At 36.2% G+C, this 20,330-nt stretch overlaps 1 protein-coding gene across 2 annotated transcripts in view; it reads right to left on the bottom strand.

The window, feature by feature from the left end:
• Positions 1–257: 257 nt before the first annotated feature.
• vegfc (vascular endothelial growth factor c) overlaps positions 258–20,330 on the bottom strand; it is a 55,792-nt gene continuing 35,719 nt past the window's right edge. For both annotated transcript variants that reach the window (XM_088644381.1, XM_088644420.1), the window contains exons 5-7: positions 9,462–9,571; positions 6,806–7,133; positions 258–754 (exon numbers count right to left, since the gene is read on the bottom strand). In XM_088644381.1, coding sequence (XP_088500507.1) covers positions 646–754; positions 6,806–7,133; positions 9,462–9,571 — 547 coding nt within the window. In that variant the 3' untranslated portion in view covers positions 258–645. The remainder of the gene's footprint in view (positions 755–6,805; positions 7,134–9,461; positions 9,572–20,330) is intronic.

The following is a 20,330-nucleotide window of genomic DNA, read 5'->3' as shown; positions in this document are numbered from 1 at the left end:
CAGGTGCCAGAAATACTGTATCATAAACATACGGTAGTATCACACTACGTTTTATCTAGAAATTATAGAACCCTCCTCAACAAGAGACAATACATATTAACTGTACTAAAACAGTGTACCATAAATAAAGAGCTTTCAGGGTTTCACAGATCTCCAAGTATGGCAGGGAAGAACTTTGAAGAAAATCCAACTTGTGCAACTACATACAAATGTCTTAATGAACAGCTTTGTTTGACACATTGTGTAACAACATATAATACAATTTTATATTTTATTTTAAAGATACTTCACAAGATACAAAAATATTGATCACAGTGTATTTTCTTTTAAAGGATTGAAATTACTATGCACAAGAATGTTGAAAAATATTTAGACAATAAATTATATAATCATTATCTGAAAAAAAAAGGCTCACTCCATTAGTCCACTTTTAGAGAGCCATTTTAAGTTCTTTGTAAGACTTTCATATCAACACTATTGTTTACAATTGTTTCCCATTTTTTTCACTCAAGGAAAAGCACAAACGCGTCTCTCTCCATTGGGCCAACTGTGGGCCTATAGCGGAATTCCAAACAGTGCACATTTTTTGTCTGTCAATTTCATAGTCAGTTTCAGACCAAAATGTCTCCAAGTGTTCGCACGTGTTCAATCCAGTCTCCTCCAGTAGGTCGGTATGCAGCGGCAAACTTCCTCACTAAAATAAAACCCTGGTTCGCACCGTCTTCGCCGAACTTCACACGGTGGCCGGTAGCAACTGTTAAAGAGAGGAAAAGCAACGGTTGTAAATATAGCACTGAATGTACATGTATATAATCTTCTACACACACTCACATATAAACTACAGAAGTCAATGTACAACAGAATGGCAAATGCCTCTACTTCTGTATGCAATTCTTTTTTTGACATTTGAACACAAGCAACATAAACGTTCACGTTGACCCAAACACATATAAAGACTTATCATTATATCGGTTTCACGGTGTTAATGATGGCTTTAAATTATTTTTTGAAACAAAAACAACAAGTGCTAAAAAATTCTAACCCTTATATTTTTATCAGGACTTGAGTGCAAAAGTATTGTGATTCCCAGAGACCATCCCATCTGCAGAATGATGTTATACTGTACAGTATATGTAGCTGTGCACATGACACAAGAAAAATACAGAACTAGAAATAATGAATAATTTGCTCAATAAAACATATTATATTATTTATTTAGTTTTATACTTTAAAATTGACGGAATGTTATAATCATTAACATTATAACTGGAAGACTGTTATAATGATTATCTCACTTTAGCGATGCATTATAGTGTCACACAACCCTTAACCAGACTTGGGTATCAACAACAACTCCCCTACTTAAAATGTGCTCTGAGGTATAGAAGAAAGGCCATGAGTTATTAACTTGGCTGAGTCACTCTTCAGGCAATCCCGGCCTCAAGGTGAATGAGGTTTTTGGACATGATAAGTACTGTATGCACACCTCATGCACAAACCGAACAGCCAGCACACCAGGAGACCTAACATCACACACTGTTTTCTGAGATCTTCACCACCTATTCACACATCAATCCATTTTCTAACCCCTTCTTCCCATTCAGGGTCGCGGGGCAGCTGGAATGTATTCTCTCAAGCAACGGGCGTAAGGCAGGGTACACCCTGGATAGGATGCCAGTCCATCGTAGGGCACACCGACGTAGACACGCACAGGCTCAAACTTAGGGCCAATTTTCCCAGAAGCCAATTAACCAACCTGCATGTTTTTGGGCTGTGGTAGGAAACTGGAGGCAAAATACACGAATATACGGAGACTGTGCAAACTACACACAGATAGCATCCCTGGAACTGAACCTATGGCCCCCGGCACTGCAAGGCAGCAATGCTAACAACTGCACCACCACCCATTCAGGCATGATGACAAGAACACGGAACAGCAGTTCTTTTATAAGCTTAAAGTAAAATTTGTAGTTTGGGAATTGAAAGTATTAAGCTGCCTCCATTTATAAATAAAAACAATTCTTAAACATTCTTTTTAGAGGTAATGTTTGATTACCTCCACAGGGAAATTGCTTGGGCCACCTGTTCCTTGTTAGATTGTTAAAACAGGAATAAGTGCCTGCAGGGGATATATGCCACAAAGATATTTTAGTGATGTTAATATTGTGACAGGATGACATAAGTAAAAGCAATAACGGGCATAATCACTTATAAAGCTGTTTCTGGAGCTATCACAGAACGATTATCGTATGTTGTGAATACTTTTGAATTGTAAAAGGCAGTTTCTGTTATATAAACCTTAGTTTTGACCACTAAATGAAGAGCTCAATGAGAGGAAAGCGAGGGTATTTAGATTCATCTATATAAACAAATAAACCGTATTGCTAATAATTGTATTGTATTATAATTTTAAATATAGATGAAGACTTCAGCATTAATAATTGTGGTTGTTATGCGACCCCAAAACTACAGTCACTGGAAGGAGCAAACCAGAGTCCCCAGAGGAAACTCATACAGAGGGAGAACATGCAAACATAGACAGGCAGAAACCAATCTTTGGATGCTGGAGCACTGAAGTAACACAATACTAACTGCTACAATACTGTTTCCGCCACCAAGAGTATGTCAGGAATGAAGAAAATTTCAACCTTTGTTGATGTCAACCAGATGACATCCTTGCAACACTTCATTTTATAACTTGGTCGTTTCCTGCAAAGTAACTGGTTCAGATAGAAAACTAATGGCATACTGTACAAAATGCTTTTTCAACCTTTTTAAAAAGTTGGGCTTTTGTGTAAAACAGAAGTAAGAGGTGCACATCTACTGTAGGCTGCTACTGTATTCACATCTGGCTCCTGGGAAGATAAACTCTGGTGAGTGTTCACCTCAATTCTGTAGTTAATTTCATTGCTCACTGAAAATCTTCCCATCCTCCTCTTTGAAGCCCAAGCAGAGTTTGGAGATGGTGTCTACTGGCAGGGCTTTAAAATCCTGACAAGGCACAAATGATTAAAACTTCTGTATCCTTAACTTTTTATCTATAATGTCTATGTGTATAGTCTATTTAAAAGCAAAGAGTTCAACCTATCCATTGTAAAAATATAGATTTAACTGAATTCAAATCCTCAATTTCAATAAAAAAATAATCCACTAATCTTAGATTCTTAGGTGCATTTTAAGAGTAAGGACTGAAATACAAACATTTCTTGTTAAGCTCTTTTTGCCAAAACAGTACAGCATTTTCTTTTAATGTGTGTCTTTGTTTATTAAAGATATTGTACATTTAAAGTATAGTGTAACCATTCTGATGAAGGGTAACAGGAAACAAGATGTTATGGCTGGAAATGCAGGTTTTGAGAAGGCACTGTTTTTAAATGTTTCAAAACCGCAGTATTTTAAAGATTAGTGGAACCACTTATGTACAAACCAAAGTCATAAAATTCATGCCAGAAAACATTAAATCTTCTATGTGTATTATTGCTATATTTGTAGGGTTGTAAACTTTAAAATACAGTGAATGGTGGGATAGCACTGTAGTAAGTTCTACTTCACATTGTGCGTTAACCAAAAAAAATAATTTTGAGTAAATTAGACTACACTAAACAAAACATCCCACTTAAGAGTAGCTTAAACCATGGTAAATGTGTGACAACAGATCCATGAATTCACACAAGCATACTGTTTTACGTCAGGTAATAAAACTTATATATTTATAATATGTTCTGGAAATAAAGATAAAAAACAAAACTTCGTGTGTTAATGCACTTATGCAAAAGAACAGTTGTATTATTTTGCTTGAATTTGCTTTGTTGAGTGATTAAAATCTTTTAATGACACTCCCTTGTATTTGCATAGATGCAGGTTATGATGTTAGTAGAATAGACATGAAGTGATTTTCTTTCTTATTTCTTGGGATGCATATTGAAACTACTGATGCAGATTGGCATCAACTTCCACAACCTGTCCAAATAAGTGTCCTAACTTACATATATGTCATGAGTGCTTTGCTAAGGAACTCTAAAATCATAATTACTGAAAATTACCACAGCTTTATTAATTCCACTGAAACACAAAAATACATATACTGTAGGAGACAAACACTGCTGTGCAAAAGTCTTAAATATCTTAGACACAAGCAGCAGTTTACTCAAAGCCTCAAATATGCTTTTCTACTGTTATAATTATTTTGGCTATTATTAATTTGCAATTTAGTCTGGGTAACAAGAAATCAAGTGGGTCATTTTGTAGTCCTTTAATTCATATTAATCAGAATCCTCAAATGCATGATTACGTCAATTCAAGGTAAACTATACAGGAGCAGTTAATACGAACTCTTCCATTTGCAAATCAAATCTCCTACTCAGGTGTTCCTTGTCATTAAAATTATTTTAAAGCATTCCCTCTGTATAAATCTATGGAAAAAGGCTACTGTTTCTACTACTAAATAAGGATTGATCAGGATTAACTTAAAAAATGGCTAAAATTTCAGATGAAGTCAGTCATTGAACTGTGCTTCTGCATAAAGAAGATCTGAGTGAAAAGAACAAAACAATGGATGATGTCTCAGACTTTTGCACAACAACCAGAAATAAGTCAGAAATTATTCAGAAAATAATAAATCAGAAATATGTCAGAAATAAGAGTGTCCTCTATTTACTACCCAGAACTTCAGTACAACAAAATCAAGGTAACCAGATCTTCTAATGCCAGTTTTGGCATTCTAAACATTCTAAAATATTTAATACTAATCATTATTAGTAACCAATTTTTTTAAAGTGTAAACTGTTATACAGTATGCCACTTGCAAAGACAAACACGAAGTTTCATGAAAAGCTTTCAGACACTTGTTACTAAATATTATGCCCTTTTTTACATTCTGTCAAAAATGACATGGCTGTTAACTCTCTGATATCTTTGCCTCTTGACCCCATTTTCAAATCTTGCTTCTGTTATTTTTCGTTTTCACTCACTATGAGAATGAAATGGACGATTAACTCTCAACATGCACAGAAAATGTGCTTCAGCCCTTATCCATTTCGAATTTTAATCCTTGATGACAGGGTAGCATACAGTAGCACATAGTCCAGTTTCCTTTCTGGAATTTCTACACATGGCAATAAATCCAAGCTGTCATCCTTGAAAGGGTGGATTTCATCGCCGAATGAAATCTTCCTTCCCCTATGGAAACTTTACCGACAAAACTTTACTTCTGGAACTGTGAACGAATTCTTCCGTTTCACTGCTGTTCGTGAACCTCCTGAGGGGGTATTACTATGTGCAGTAAGGCGGTCGCATTCAATTCATATTTAAGTTTTTAGTTTTAGGCTTGCTTACTTTCAAAAGTTCTGTTTGTGCTGCATGCATATTAAAGCTCTCATCATCCAAAGTTTATTATTTTGCTTTAGCCAACTATGGCTAAAGCATAGATGCTTTAGCAAACAGTTTTTGTTTTATTTTCCAAAGGTTTTGAACTTTTGTATTTAAATGTATAGCTGTCCAGTGTGTAAATATAGCTGTCATATGTGTAATTTTTTCACAATTAAATGGCTAAAATAATGAAACTGTTTTTATAGGTGTCTTAACTGATTTGTATCGAATAACATTACTATGCAAAGATCTAACAACTTGAAATGACAGCACAAGAATTCCTAAATATTAATTGAAGTTTATAATATATTTTGGCGTGTCTGCATGATACTGTACATTTCTAAACTCAAACAATAATAATGCTCATTTTTTTTGTTTAAAACAAAAATAATGTTCACCCATTTTACATGTTATAAATTATCCATTGGTACAGTATGTTATCCTTTAAGTTGCTTCTTTATAAACTGTATTCATTCCTCCATTTTCTAGATATGCGCATCTAATATTCATTAGGATGTAAAAAAACTAGAATCAAGTTGCTTAGACTTAAATTAAGCATAGTTTAAAATCGTTATTTATTTTCCTAATATGCTATCATTATGTTTCTAATGGTATGGGCTGAGTACCTTTTTTTCTTTTCCCAAAACATTAAATGAACTCTAAGGCACTCTAAAATCATAATTACTGAAAATTACCAGAGCTTTATTAATTCCACCAAAACACAAAAATACATATAGGTGACAAACACAGCTGTGCAAAAGTCTAAAATATCTTACACACAAACAATCTAATTGTATCAACAATTAAGCTCCTGAAAACAAACATTGTCAGTGTCACTGTGGTAATGGTTAGAGCTGAAAGGAGGCTAAGAGACATGTATTTCAATTAAACAGAATGAAGAAAAAGAATGAAGTGACATCTGAGCCAGGGAGCGGCTGAAAGGGTGGAGATGGGGTGGATGGAGGGGTGAGAGAAAGACCTGCAAAGCGGGCCCACAGCAGCCGAGAGACCTATGTGTAGGAGAATAGAAGTGAGTGAGAGATGGGAAATTCGACCTCCTCCCAAGCTTCTGTTTAAAAACACCATCGACCGCAGCATAGTGTAGCGCATTCGCCGGGCACAGCGGCCGAAGAGCGCCTGGCTGAGGGGCAGGATGGGAGTAGTAGTGGTCAGGGCGGGGACAAGGAAGGCCGCTGACCAGTGCAGCTGACCCGTTGCAAAACGGGTGTACAGAGTGGTGAGATCGCCCGGATTCGTGTAAATAATTCCCTGGTTTCGCACCCCTTTTATACTTGTACCCAATTGCCACCCTATCCCTGTGTAACGGTACCCGAATAGAACCCAAAAATATTACAATAACATTAAGCATGGCCTGGCCATGAGGATTTACATACAGTAGAGATCTGAAATTGACTACGGATGGAATAAATATGCTTACCTGCATGTTGGGTGATGAAACCTTCTTCCTCTCAGAAAACATTTGTTTGGAGATTCTGTGCATTCACAGGCGCATTTTGTGGGGTTTAGAGGTTGATTTTTTGGACAGACCTTTGTACAAGCACACTGGCATGTATCCTTATCGAAAACCTTGTTAGGTCCACATGCAGTTGGAAGCAGTTTACAAACGCACTGACAGGAATGTCCGTCCAGTTCTCTGTTAGGCCCACAGCTGGATGACCTCTGGTGTCCCTTACACACACACTGACACGTTTCCTCATCGAGTTCTTTGTTTGGTCCGCAGATATCATCAAATCCACCGAATGAACCTGTAATACAGGTAAAAGAGAAAAGAATCTTTTTATTCTTCGTGTTTTTATTTCGTGCCCATGTCTCAAGCCCTGCACCAAAACACAAGTGCGTACACTGTTCTTTCATTGTATTGCCATATTTCTGAAGTGGCATTCAAGAGTTAAATGTACACGCTCTTTCAATTAACTTTATTGAAGGTAAAAGAGCCAAACAACATTCTTTTTTTTTCTTATGTGGATCATTTTTTTATGTATCTATAGGTGCAAAGAAAAGTTTATGTTAAAAAAGTCTTATGAAAACTTTGCAGTTATTCAAATACATGTGATAATTTTGGTGACAAGAGACTGGAATTAAATATACATGTACTGTGCATGTAGTATATTCTACACTCACAACACGTGCTCTCTGTGCTTTCATAAAACAGCAAATTGCTATATCCTGCTACTGTATGTCAATAGAAATGAGCAACACCAAGTTTGACTGACTCACTCCGTATGAATGCAGGTTATTTCACAATATTCTGGGATTTTCTGTCTTCTTCAGTTACATTGACTGCTAAGATGAAGCAATGCTGTTTTGATAGGTTATGAACTTCAGTATAACTTTTGCAGGTATGGACAAGCAGGGCACACAAATGTGTATCTGCAGGCTACTGAGTCTGTTGTATGAGCCAATAGTGGGGGGGGTCCATACATGCTACAGAGTATAATTAGGAAACCTGCTGAGAAAATCCTCTTCTGCACTACAGTTCTGCCTCCTTAAAAAACACAGCTTTGACTAGAATTGGATACTTAGACCACCACCCAACGCTCAGAGGAAAACGTGGGTGACCAAGAGAAAACCTAGTAGCTCATTATCTCACTGAAAACAAAAAACATTCATTTCTATTTGGATGTTCACATTCACCACTGGTTAAGGATTGACTAATTATCTGATATATTAGAAGGCTTAATTTAGTTACAATATATGGTATTTCACTGTATAATGCTATTACATACCCAACTGAACAGTCCAAAACTTACTGTAATTGTTCAAATATTTTGCAACTATTTTCATAAGAAAATTCCACTTTTCATTCTTTGCAGTGTTTGTTTTCCATCGTGGCCCTGACAGCTGTTCTTTTTTTACAATTTTCTTTCCTGGCAGAATGGTTAAATCTGTTACTGCTGTGTATGTGGCTGTAAACCAGTGCAGGAATTTGGCTTAAGTAGATCTTGGATTCCAATCATAACGATGTTTCATTTCTTTACTTCCTTTGGATGCTTCCTGAAGCAAACCAATGTCCCTTTTTTCCTGAGTGTTTTTAAAACTGTAAATGCATGTGGTGCGAAGAAAATTTAGATACAAAGCAAAGCACTTCTAGAAAAACATGGTCCTACTAGTTTACTACTACTATATCTCAATAAATGGCACATAATTAGATTATAAAACATACACAGTATATGTTTTGTAACATAAAGGTACAGCAGTTCATGTGGTAGCAATATAACATGCATATCTCATTTACATGTGGAAATAATGACAAACATGGAAAATCCATCGCCATGGGGACAGGAGGTCAAGGTGTCCTACTGGTTTCTGGGTTGCTCTGCAATACAGTCCTATTGAAGGCCTAAGTAGTCAAAACACTTCCATTACTTTTAGCAGGTTTCAGTTCAACATCACTTGAAGTGTAATTTAGTCCTATATTTCCTATATTGAAAAAACAATATTTAGCTCTACTGGTTGTCATAGTCTGCACTGTAATTACCCATGATTCCCTTTGTAATGTTTTTTACCTTTCTTGTTTTCTCTTCTAGTTTTGTACTCATTTGTTAGACAAGAAGTTTCCCTTTCCCTCCTTGATTGCATTACTATTTTCAGCAGTTTTTTTCCACACAGTTGGGGCATATTTCAACAGTCTATTTATATTATTTTCTGACATACGTTATCTAGAAAATGTATTTTCAACTGAAAATGTACGAAAACAATCATTATTTATACACCGAAAGCGTTTAAGAAGATCTGAAAATAATGCATGTAATGTGATCTGACAGCACATAAAACTGAGAATTACTTCGTAAAAGAGCGAGATTACTTTTGCTGGTTTAACAGGTGGACTTTCCTCCTGAAAACAATATCTCTTTTGAAAGCAACCCACATGAACTAAATGGAAGTTAAGCAACCAGTACAGTACGTTACCTATTTATATTTTTACTCAACAATAAACCTTCTAATCTTTCGAGCACGTACAGATTATTTTTCTTAACACAGCAAAGTAACCTTACTGTAATATGTAAATGAAAAGACTTCAGAACTTGCTTGAAAAACAAGTATATTTTGAGGAGAAACTTAAAGACACTTACGAGGTCCTGAGTATTGCGAAGGAAAACTGAAGTCATGTTGTATCACGCATCTGCATATGTTATTGTTCCAAATGTGATTCTTTGGACACGTTTTGTTTGTAGCGTGACATCTGTGAGGGAAAAGATAAAATAGTTTAGAGCTTAATCGTAAATCAGGTGAGGGAGAAAGGTCACCTTTGCTTTCCTTTCGTGACGTTTTTATAAATGAATTTTAAAATCAGAGCCATCTTCACAGATCAAGCCACTGCTACAGCTTTGGAAGACACATGAGTTTTCTGTGAAAGAAAATCTCCTTGGCATGACATTGCAAGACGTTATACTTCCATCGTTTTGGGGGGTGTCATTTCATTAGAGCCTGCTCCTTCCAGGCCTTTCAGAGGGGTGCTCCAATTGCCTCATACAATCATAGAGGTAAGTGAAAATGGGACCCCAAGTTTAGAAGTTTGACTCTCCACCCACTCAGGCAATTTTGATACCCAGTAGAATCCCCCTCCCCGACTTGGAATCCCTTCAAACCCTGGGTTCGAATCCCAGGTGAGACGCTACTTTTGTCCTTCCAAGTGAGGCTTTGTCTAAAGGTGTCAGTGAAATAAATATTTAATATAAATAATGTAACTGAGGGTAATGTTCATACACCCCAGGAAATGTTTCAGTAGAGGGGGTGGTTTTAGCACAGCTGTTTTATAAAATGACGCCCCTGACATAAACTATCTGCTGACCCCTATCCTTCATAATGGCAGCAGCAAAGAATAATTAAGTCATCAGTATCTCTAATGCTTTATAACAAAAATTGCATTTAAGCTCAATACATATTTTATTATTTTAAAATCTACACATTTTATGGTTTCTCTTGGGTTTAAAATCAAAGCATTTGCTAGTATTTTCCAACATATCCCAAAACAATATAAATGTGGCTCTTACATATTTGTACACTTATTTAAGTGTGATGGATCAGACTAGCTAGTCAATTATTTTGCCAAAAGTCCTCCAAATCAATAAACCCATCAATTCACTTGTTTCTCACAATTCACTTAAATATAGCCCATCAGAGAGAGCAATTTCCGATACTTTTATCTTAAAGCCCTTTGGTGGGGTCATTAAATCAAACAGTAAAATAGGCAGGCAAAAGACAGAGCTGTGTACAGAAAGTGAAGCAGGAATTGAATTTCACGTCCACAGTTACACAGTGTTAGTATCTATTTTGCATGAATTCTACAAAAGACCTACTGTACGTGGCTCTTATACTGTACATAGAAGCATACATAGTACTACTACTGTACAGTATATGTTCTTTAGATCTTCAAAACCACTTCAAAATGAGATGCACTACCAGAATGACTACCCTCCCTTCTTAAAAGTGTGTATGTTAGCAAAGCTTATTCTCATTATATAAACTTAAATATATAGCTTAATTGGCCTTTGCTCATACTGAATGTGACCTCCATTTTCCACTACACAAAATGGAGCTGTTAAACAGAAGTTCAGGAGGAGATCAAATTGTAATCTTGTACTCCTGCTCTTAAATATGAATACTCTCATGCTGTGCACCCCCTTTGTGCAAATCTTATCTTGCATCCCACCCTCTACCCCATCTTCACCCCTGTAGCAGCCTTGCTAGCTCATTCCTCACAAGTGAGGGGAGGTTTGGCAGTCATGTCCTTGTATCCTAGATTGTTAATTTCTTAAGCCAGGGAGTTAACGCCAAGAATTCAAATATTAAGTTCACTATCCCTTTTTTCTCAATGTCTCATCTTGTTGTAATGAGTATTTCACTGATGTACTGAATTATAACTAAAAAAATCTCAAAATCTCAGGGCAGAGATTCTCCTCAATTTCGCTTGATTTGGCATAGAATGACCCTGCCATATCGGGTTAAAAAACACTTACAGTATAACAATAAACTAATTCCAAAAGCAAATGCAACATTTGGTCTTACTGAACAGGCTGGTTTTTGTCCAGTGTGTTTGGGTAAAGTTTTGTCAATATCTGGGATTTGAGATTGATTGTGGATCCCAGAAAAGGTTGTGAGGCCTGTCCCCTAGAAACGTGATTCCCCAATAAACAGGATGTTGACCTCAAATTCACTATGAGAAAGGTTACAAGTTTATATCCTAGAGAACCCTAGATGTTCTTCTTTGTTAGGAAAACGGTAACAAAGATCTTTGGAGACACTTGGACAATTAACAAGTTATAAAAGGAAACATGAACAGTGACACACAAACCAGAAAACTATGGAGAAGTTTATTTAAAACTGAGTACAAATTATATTCACATCTTTACACAAATGACTGTAGGAATCCAGAAGAATCTGCCCAGTGATGTTGTTGAATCTGGCTTCTTTCATATTCTCTATATAAAATTGCTACTGAAAAACCTGCTAAACTAGATTATCTGAAAGGCCCATCTTATTTGTAAACCTTCTTATGTTCTCTGAAAATAAGATATATTTCAAATAAACATTTCAATAACTAATGTATGTGCATGGGAGTATACAATTAATCGTGGGACTATGTTTTTTGTGAAACATGATCTATGTGTCCTCATACAAAGCCAAAAAAAATCCTTTTTAAGTAGAGAATACTTGATTCAGACGATGGATGAGCAAGTTTTAACACCATTTCAGACTGTAGAACACTTACACAAGATAAAATGTTTACATATTTTAAGCATGCTCTAAGTTGTCTGAACATAAGCTAATGTGCTAAGAATTGTTTATACAGTATATCCTGCGTCGTATTACCTGGGATTAAAAACTAGTTATATTCAGTTAGATCTAGTCATGTGATAGCATGGCCTATGTTGACCGTGAACATCTATGGTAAAGCCTTTGACTTTTTGGAGATAACAAATGAATTCACAGTGATGACATTATATACTTTGTGTAGGATACAAAGACTTTCCTTTTCTGGCTGAAGAAAATACAATTAAAGACAAAGCTGTTATTATCAGATAAGTACCTACTGCAAAAAAATAATTCCTTTTCTATTTGTATCCTCACTAAACCTTACTAAATATCTTACAGTAAATATAAACAGAAAGCATGCCAGAATTGCACATTTTAAAATTTAACAAAACTTTTCTTTTAAAGGGTTCTGAGATTTGCTGGAACAACAACTTTCCATTGTATACAATTATGTGATATCACAGAGAAAAAATCTTTATCTTTTTCCATACTCCAAGCTTCAATCTATGCTTCTGTTGCTGCTCTATTAAACAAAAATGACACCACCAAGTAAATGTAGTGCTTTCACAACACACAAAATCTGACCGCAGGGTACGAAACTATGATGTTACAGTATATCAATATTCAAATTAACTGTAGCAATGTATCCTCAGACCAAAACTTGCATGTACATGACCAAATCAGAAGAGAATGCTACTGTGTAAATAAAAAAGAACAAAACTAAAATATAATTCCATCTGTTGTACAGAATCTCAGAAGGAAAGAAAAAATAGTTAGTTTCCTTTATCATCAGTTCTTTTTTACAGATTTGCAGCACACTTATAGAAACTGAATGATTAGTACTACTGAAGTCAAGGATTCTCATCACATTTCTGACAGCATAATTGTATGAGCTGGTAGGTAAAGTATCAAATCATTGTTTTTTCCAACCCTGGAAGTAAAAGAAATATAGACAATAGACACTGACATTCAGGAACAGACCTCTTAAAAAAAACAATAATTATATCAAAATGATATAAAATGAAAACACCACTATTTGCAAAAAATGTGCCTTTTATTCTACGTGAAAATTGAGGACATTATCTTCAGTGTAGTGTATTTTTCTGAAACATCTTGAAAGTCAAAAGCAGCATTTATTCAAATTTTCCATTTTATAACAGGGCTGTGTGCTGACCACATTACAGAAGTGTCGTCACCCAGCTCTCAATTCTTTTCCATAGCAGCACACCAGGTCTTTTGGCATGGTGGTGTTATCCACTGCTTAGTTCATGCAAGGAGCCCATGAGGGCCCGGGTTCAAATATGGCAGGGGCAAGGGGAACTTCACTCATCACACCTGCAAGGAACTGCTTTGGCAGCTGCTTTTAGAGTCCAAAACCCCAGTCCTGACGCATGGCGGTGTAGTTTTGATATTTCTGAATGTGACATTGGCCACAAGAATTTGTGAAAAGAAAACAAGTCAACTGAGGAAACACTACAAATACTGTAGAGGGGGAAGTGACAACTACCACATCTAACTGTTTCGCTGGGTAGAGTTTCAGCTTTGTATCACAAAATCCAATTATTACACATCACATAAAAATACCAAATAACAATCCAATGCTTAGTTTTATTGAACTATCTGGGCAATCAACACATTGTGTATGAAACCCAGTTGTTCACAGTAGGCAATATGTCTAAAAATCATAAATTGACAGCTATTTCAGAATATATGAACATCAAATAAGGAGAAGTAAGTTTGTGATTAACTTTCTCTGCCTTAAGTTATTCTGATGCATTACTATTCCATGAACAGCTTTTTTGCCAATTAAATTCAACATAGGTCCAGATGTGCTCTGGCTCAGGCTCGACCTGTGATATCCCCTCTTTCAGGTTTAAACCAAATTCAGCAAAGGCATTTCCGTCAAATTCAAAGACTCCCTCAAATTTCTCACATTCAAGAGCAAATGTATTTATGATGATTGACTGCAGGCGTAAACAAATGACACAGACTGAATTCCAATGTCACCTTCTATCAGTGCAAAAGCTTTTGTGTTGTGGAGTTTATTATCTGTTTTTATTTTTTCCCCCCATAAGAAAAGTGTGTTTGAATTGAACCTGTAGTTCCCCTGAACGGTAAATTAATATTTGTAGGACTGTAGCCACAGGCAAGTAGCATACTTAGCAGTGCTTTCAACAAAAAGGAAGTACTTTTTATCTTCTCCAAGAGGCGCAAGGAGATCACAAGTCTATCCATATTGGGACTGGTTTGTAAAAAACAGCATCAAAAAGGAGATGGAAGGAGATGCCTCACAATTCAAAAGTTTAATGTACAGTAAGTGAAACCAATTTACTAGCGAGGAAGAGTGGATTCTCTTGTGTTACACACTGAGACCTGTTACATACTGTACAACAAAGAAATAAAAGCCCTTTTAGGTTTTCAAGAGCTGAACGCCAAACGATTTAAAAAATTCTTTTTTTAATTTGAACTATTTCATAATTTGCAACATAAATGCATCTAATGGAATATTTATTGTACTCTGTATTTTAGGAGTATTTTAAGCTTGTGGTGCAGGCTATGTGAAATGAGCTTTACATATTGAGCATTGTTCCAAAATTCCATGTTTCTGACTATAGTCCCCAAATAAATATACAGTATGGGACATTTTTAGCTGTTCTGCTTCCTTTAGATATCGTATACAGTGAAATATTCTTCTCATAAGGGTATAGTTAAATATCTTTTTAATATTGTAGAGGAAAGACAGCTCATGTTGAACTCTCTGCACTATAAAAATTGGGAATATTAAACCTCAACTTGTCTTCATTTGGAAACCAAATAGGGATCACCCTATCTACCTGCAGCAACCTTACCAGTTTAGAGCAGCAGTATTGGGGACCTCAGTCATGAATTACCTGCAGTGTCATAGACTCACAGTTACATTGGAATACATTATGCAAAATTGGATAGAACTCAAGGGAATGGGGTGCAAGGTTACATTATAGAAACGGAAAGCAGGTATGTAAGATTAATAATAATAATAATAATAATTGCTTACACTTATATAGCGCTTTTCTGGACACTCCACTCAAAGCGCTTTACAGGTAATGGGGTCTCCCCTCCACCACCACCAATGTGCAGCATCCACCTGGATGATGCGATGGCAGCCATAGTGCGCCAGAACGCTCCCCACACACCAGCTCTCAGTGGGGAGGAGAGCAGAGTAATGAGGCCAATTCATAGATGGGGATTATTAGGAGGCCATGATTGGTTAAGGCCAATGGGAAATTTGGCCAGGACGCCGGGGTTACGCCCCTACTCTTTTCGAGAAACGCCCTGGGATTTTTAATGACCACAGAGAGTCAGGACCTCGGTTTTACGTCTCATCTGAAAGACGGCACCTGTTTACAGTATAGTGTCCCCATCACTATACTGGGGCATTAGGACCCACGTGGACCACAGGGTGAGCGCCCCCTGCTGGCCCCACTAACACCTCTTCCAGCAGCAACCTTAGTTAACCTTAGTTAGTTAGCAGCAACCTTAGATTACAGAAATAAAGACTTTTTTTCCATAACAGTCACCTGACCAAGCTGCTTATTAGAAACAGACATCCACACAGTCCCAGAAATCTCCTTTTCAAGAGTCAAAAGTGATCATTACATCACAAGAAGTGTTTTAAAGATCAGTTCTTCTATAGCAAAAAAATCAAATGGATGTTGCCAAGAGTATAAACAGTTTTATTACTCCAAGTGCATTGCACATTATTTTTTTCTAAGACCAACAATAATCTTTGTGCTATGATTTGTGACTCACAATAATATTGAATTCATTCTCTACATCAGTATTACATTTTCCCCTTTTCTAAAGCAAGCAATTGAGTAAAGAAACGAGAAAAAGAATATTCTGAATGCTTATTTTCAGTTCTCAGGAACAAGGCCTGCTTTTGGATGGGAAGGGAGACCTCCAAGGAGAACCAGGTAGCTTTTGTCAGTGGCTTGGCAAATAACCATCTCTTTTCCCTCTGGACTAAACGTTCCAGACCAAATCCCTAGTATGGTAATGGAGAAAAAAGCCATCCTTCAAATGAGACATTAAACCAAGATTCGGACTACTTGGTCACTACAAGACCCTGTGTCATTATTTTTTAAGAAGGCAGGGGTTTTAACCCTGTTATCTCAGCTAAATTTCCCTTTGGGATTAATTTATTCCTCCTCAATTCAATCGGTTTCTCACTTCTCTGCCTGATCTGCAGCTGGAACCTTCTGACTGCCATGTATCACCAAGGTAATGTCCTACAATACAGTATGTAAAGAGGTTAGGGATCCTTTAGGATGAAAAGTCTCACAAACTGTATATGCTAGAAACGGTAATTATAGGGGAAGACTCCATGGACCACGGTTCTGCTTTACAGGGAAAAAGTTTGATACTCACTCTTTTAGGTCAAACACAATTTCTGTGTAGTAGCAATGTTACTATAATATGTAGTAAGTGAAAGTTTTACTTATTTTACCATGTGCCTCTGTCTTCTCTTTCAAACATAAATAAGAGAAAATAATCTTAACTGGGGCAGAGTACACTGAAGAGTTAAATTTTTAATTGTATTATAATACATTTTCCAAAATGTACCAATATACCAAACATGTATTATAATATATAATACATTTATAATAATATTATATATTTTTATAAACCATGCCCCAAAACTGGTAACAATCTGTACTTAACAAAAGAGATTTGCTTTACACAATATTCCACAACTATGTATACAGTATCCATGACTATCATCCTGTAATCATATGTCTGAAGCTAGTGAAGTCACAAATAAAGTATTTTTATTTAGTCTGTGTTCAGAGACAGTTTCTGACTTTGTAGGAACAAGATGTAAAGTTATACTAGTGCACCTAAATACTAAAATTCACAATAATGCTTCAAGAAGCTGAATATAAGCTTGTTAATTTTCTTTTCAATTATCGTATTCTCACAAATTTAAAAAGATGTAGCACATTCCTGGTGACTATGATGTTTCTTGCATTGTTTACAACTGTTTACAACTGTTTCGACTACCTCCTGATTACCCTGTGTAACAAAAATACATATAATGTATGTACTGCCACCTCACATACTGTACCATTAAACACAAATGTAAACTTAGACAACCCAGGTGTCAGGAAAAAATTGTTTAAACTCAATTATTAATTTTAATTGTAATGTTCTTGTTTACAGTTTCATAAAACTAAAATGTTTTTAGCAATGAAACGGAAACAAACAGGAAGATAACTAGAAACGTCCATAAAATATTTTTAAATTGCAACCAGTTTTAGAGGTTTAGAGGTCTGTACAATTTAACGGATTTCCACTGCAGTGCCTGACTGAAGCCCTGCTAAACAACTTAGTAGCTGCTGTAAAAATACCTTGCAATACTTTGCATATTCTTAAATCTTTGAGCTTTGAGCTGAGTTTTCTGGCTGCTGGAATAAAGATGGGCCCTCTGCTTGCGTTTAATTTCACTGGCACTGTCTCCTATGTTCCGCTGCCTAATGGCAAACATCCGTGAATAATGTCACTTTAGGTAACAGATGAAACTTAAACTTGCAGTTTCCAGCTCAAACACAGCTCCGGTGAATTTTCAATGGAACCTGATTCTTTTTAAACTAGAATATTGGACTTGAAATTGAAATTAAAGTATCAATGAAAGGAGACTGCTTCCATTCAATAAATAAAGAATGTTTTTTTCTAGTTCAGCTCCGTGCTGCATGTCCTGCTGTTGTCTCTTTGTTAAACTTTGCACCACGCCTGCCTCCACCACTGGCCTTGTTTAGTGTGAAAGTGGTCTTGAATACCATTTGTCCTTCACATCTTTTTCATTTTATTTTTTTTTATTTTGAGTCTTGTTCACTTTCCCATGCAAGTTCAAGGCGTGAAGAAATGTTCTGTAATGGACAAGGTCATGGGTTAAAATATACTGTCAATTTAATTTGAAATGCGGGTATCTTTTTGTGTTATTATTTAATGGACGAAAACCAGAGGGTAAATTAAGGCTACTGCATTGAAATAGCATGACAACAACAACAACAACTACAACAATAATAATAATAATAATAATAATATGGCTGAATGGGTCTGCTCTTTATTTTTATGCAAGCATCCTTTTGTGAGGACTAGTCTTTAGCTGGAAACATTGGTAAAGGGAGTTGTCAGCAACACACAGTATCATTTAATATGGTAAAAAAAAGAAAGAAAGTAATCAAGTGGAGAAAAAGGGACCAGCATCACTCTTTTAAAACTGCTAAAACAACATCTCATGTATTGGCCATCTGTCAACAGAGGCTCCTTGTGAATGAGTTATTATTTTTTGGATTAAGGTGGCCTCAGAGTGCACTCACAGACAGGAAATGATGGTGTTGAGATGTACTTAAGAAAGAATGCTAACATTACAGCATGCTGTAAAGGCATGGTAGTGTAGTAAAAGAGGTACTAGTGGAATTTAAAAAAAGAATCGATATCTGTTGTACAGTCACATAGTTTGTAAAAGTGTAACAATATGATCTTTATCATGCTTAGCTAAGCAAAAAAAAGTAAATACTATCGTCTCATTCGAAGAACATCTGCTTTTTCTTATGCATGGCCACAATATGTGAAGGCTCACTGGGAATACATTTCCCCAAACCTTTTGTTGTTGCAAATCATTCTGACAGCCTACATTTTTGCTAAGAAACGTGGCTATCCAAAAAAAAATGGAAATATTTACATTATAAACAAGTTTCCTGGGAGATACTACATACAAACATCATATCAAATTAAAAAAAAGAATTCATTTCTAATGCCAGATTCTATCTGCATAATTTATTATTATTTGCAAATGGTGTAGAATGTGTTGTCATATCGCCATATACAGTGACAACCCCGAGGTCAGAGAGCTGAACTGAATGTTTGCATGTGCATGTTTGTTTATAGAAGACTTGAAACCTCTACTTACGAGGTGGCAAATTTATTAAGCTTTTCACACTTTCACCATGGTTACCATGGTTTGGTGTAGCAAACATACTGTAGTGGTGCAGCAGAAAACCACAATATTTCTATTAAATCCTAGATATAATTTACTGTTGGAAAGTGTCATGAAGGTTGTACCAAGAATAAAAATCTTATGCAACAACTGGTCAGTAAGTTCCACAGATAATTCCAATAACCCCAAATAATTAAATCACCAGCATTTCCTTGTACAGATACACCTTCAAGATACACCATATTTTATTGTGCTTTCCTTTACTTTCATTTAATCTTAAATCTTAAATACTGTATGTTTATAGCAAGGCCAAAATAAGCAATACATAAATATACTGTAAATGTCCACTTACAGCACCAGATGTTTCATGCCAATTATAATTGTAAGATTTGTGGCCAACTCAAAGTAATCATATCTGTATAAATAAATAATCTGAACGAATTTACTACTAGTACTAGGCATTTTGGAGAAACTACAGTAAATCACTCATAACTTTAAAAAATTGAGAAGTTATTACAAAAAAAGTGCCAAAATATTTTTTTCTAACAGATGCCATTATATTGAACAGAAACTCCATAAATTCAATATGCTAATAACTGTCTCAAGAATTACCAATAAAGGTTCTACTAAGACTTGGTTGAGTGTGTTGCTAGTAGTGTATTGCTAGTAGAAGCAACATACGCTGTTCACCTGTGACGCATGATTTGCAACAGATTGCATATGCTGTTCAGTGAGTTTACGTCCCATTCCTCCTATAAAGCCTGGACAAGTATGTGCCTGTTCACTTGTCTCAGAGCCCTAGATGTCACACATCATCCCATCTTACTCCACAAATGTTCAATGGGGTATCCAAAGGTTAACTGGTCACATTCTCTTCTCACAAAAGAGATACCCTGGCAGACCGAGGACATACCTTGTCCTGCTGCAATGCTGTCACATTGAAATAGGCTTGGAGTATGGGCAGAAAATGAGGTCCCAGGACCTGATCAAAGTAGTGCCATGCAGTCAGGTTATCATGTAATCACTACAGCTGGTGCTGTGCAGCAACTAAACAGGCTGTCTAGGCCACTGCTCATGGGTCTCCCCGTCTGTTATCTGTACACAATCATTTCTGTATCATTCTTCATGCCTGTGCCACACTCACTGACATCCATCAAGATGTCTCTATAAAAACTTGATTCAGTAATTAAGAGAAACTGGGCTGCTG

The sequence above is a fragment of the Lepisosteus platostomus genome, chromosome 1, assembly GCF_059453375.1.
Source record: "Lepisosteus platostomus isolate fLepPlt1 chromosome 1, fLepPlt1.hap1, whole genome shotgun sequence".
NCBI lineage: Eukaryota > Metazoa > Chordata > Actinopteri > Semionotiformes > Lepisosteidae > Lepisosteus > Lepisosteus platostomus.
The sequence above is the reverse complement of the archived record's forward strand: the minus strand, read 5'-3'. Positions and strand labels throughout refer to the sequence as shown.